This window comes from Gekko japonicus, unplaced genomic scaffold (genome assembly GCF_001447785.1).
Source record: "Gekko japonicus isolate JY-2015 unplaced genomic scaffold, Gekko_japonicus_V1.1 scaffold7099, whole genome shotgun sequence".
NCBI lineage: Eukaryota > Metazoa > Chordata > Lepidosauria > Squamata > Gekkonidae > Gekko > Gekko japonicus.
The window spans coordinates 10,963-12,182 of NW_015176660.1; the positions used below are offsets into that span (position 1 = coordinate 10,963).

A 1,220-nucleotide genomic window follows, 5' to 3' on the forward strand; every position below is an offset into this window, starting at 1 on the left:
TTACACCTTTCTTCTCCTCAACCTGCCCAGAGCGTCCTTCACCTGATCATTCCTCAGACAATAAATCATGGGGTTCAGAAAGGGTGTAATGGAAGTGTAGAAGAGTGTAACAGCTTTTGTGACCTCTGCCTGATTTTCTCCTTCTGGACAGATGTATATTCCTGCCACGGAGCCATAGAAAAGCGTCACCACGATTAGATGGAAGGATATGGTGGAGAAGGCCTTCCTACGACTGCCCTTGAAAGAGGGTTTCATCAAGGTGACAATCACAGTGCCATAGGAGAGCACAACAAACAAGATATTGCTTAAAAGAAAAGCATTGAGAAAAATCTGGCAGACAAAGGGAGTAACTCCTAGGGGTGGGCAGGCCAGGGACAGGATGGTCCCTGCATCGCACAAAAAATGGTCAATGACGTTGGTGCCACAGAAGGACAGCTTGGAGATCATAGTCACTGGAATGATGTAGGCCATGAAGCCAAGGCCCCAACAAGCAATCACCAGAGCAAAGCAGAAATCCGGGGACATAATTTGTGGGTAGCGCAGTGGCTGGCAGATGGCCAAGTACCGGTCCAAGGCCATGGCTGAGAGGAACAGATCTTCAGAGGTACCAAGAGAAAATAAAAGGTAGAACTGGAGGAAGCAGTCCGTGAAAGAGATGACCCCTTGAGGGGATGTCAGATCAAGGATCAACCGGGGCACAGTGGTGCTCACGTAACAGATCTCCAGCAAGGAGAAGTTGCTCAGCAGGATGTACATGGGAAGACGGGACAGGTGGGTGTCCAGAACCACCAGTATGATGATGGTGAGGTTCTCAGCCAACGTGACCACATAAAGAATGGCGAAAAAGATGAGGAGCAGGAACCGTTCCTGTTGGCCGACTCCAAATCCCAGCAAAATGAATTCCGTCACGGTGGTCCCATTGTCCATTTGGCCCAACCCCATCTGTAATCAAATGACATAGTCATCTTCATCATCATCATTACATAGCAGAAGCAAACTTTGTCTTCCTGTCTGCCTGAGCTACAATGCTAAAGCAAATAGTGTGAAATTGACCAATGCAAGCAAGGGAAACAGAAGAGCGAGGGCGGCACAGCTGCTTGTGGGGAATTGGTCTGAGTATAGCCAGGAATCTGGCCTGCCCTGGCCACTGATATCAGTTCCCCCTCCCTTCCTGCTGGATGCGGACATGGTGCCAATTCAAATGATGGACAGCTAATTCG

The 1,220-nt window shown here is 49.1% G+C and overlaps 1 protein-coding gene across 1 annotated transcript; it reads right to left on the reverse strand.

The window, feature by feature from the left end:
• Positions 1-927, reverse strand: LOC107124160 (olfactory receptor 11G2-like). Its single transcript, XM_015427548.1, has one exon. It carries the CDS (start codon positions 925-927, stop codon positions 1-3), a length of 927 nt encoding a protein of 308 aa, XP_015283034.1.
• Between the last annotated feature and the right edge of the window lie 293 nt (positions 928-1,220).

What these genes read in the sequence shown, in the direction of transcription:
- LOC107124160 (XM_015427548.1), bottom strand. Translation starts at nt 927, where the DNA reads ATGGACAATGGGACCACCGTGACGGAATTCATTTTGCTGGGATTTGGA.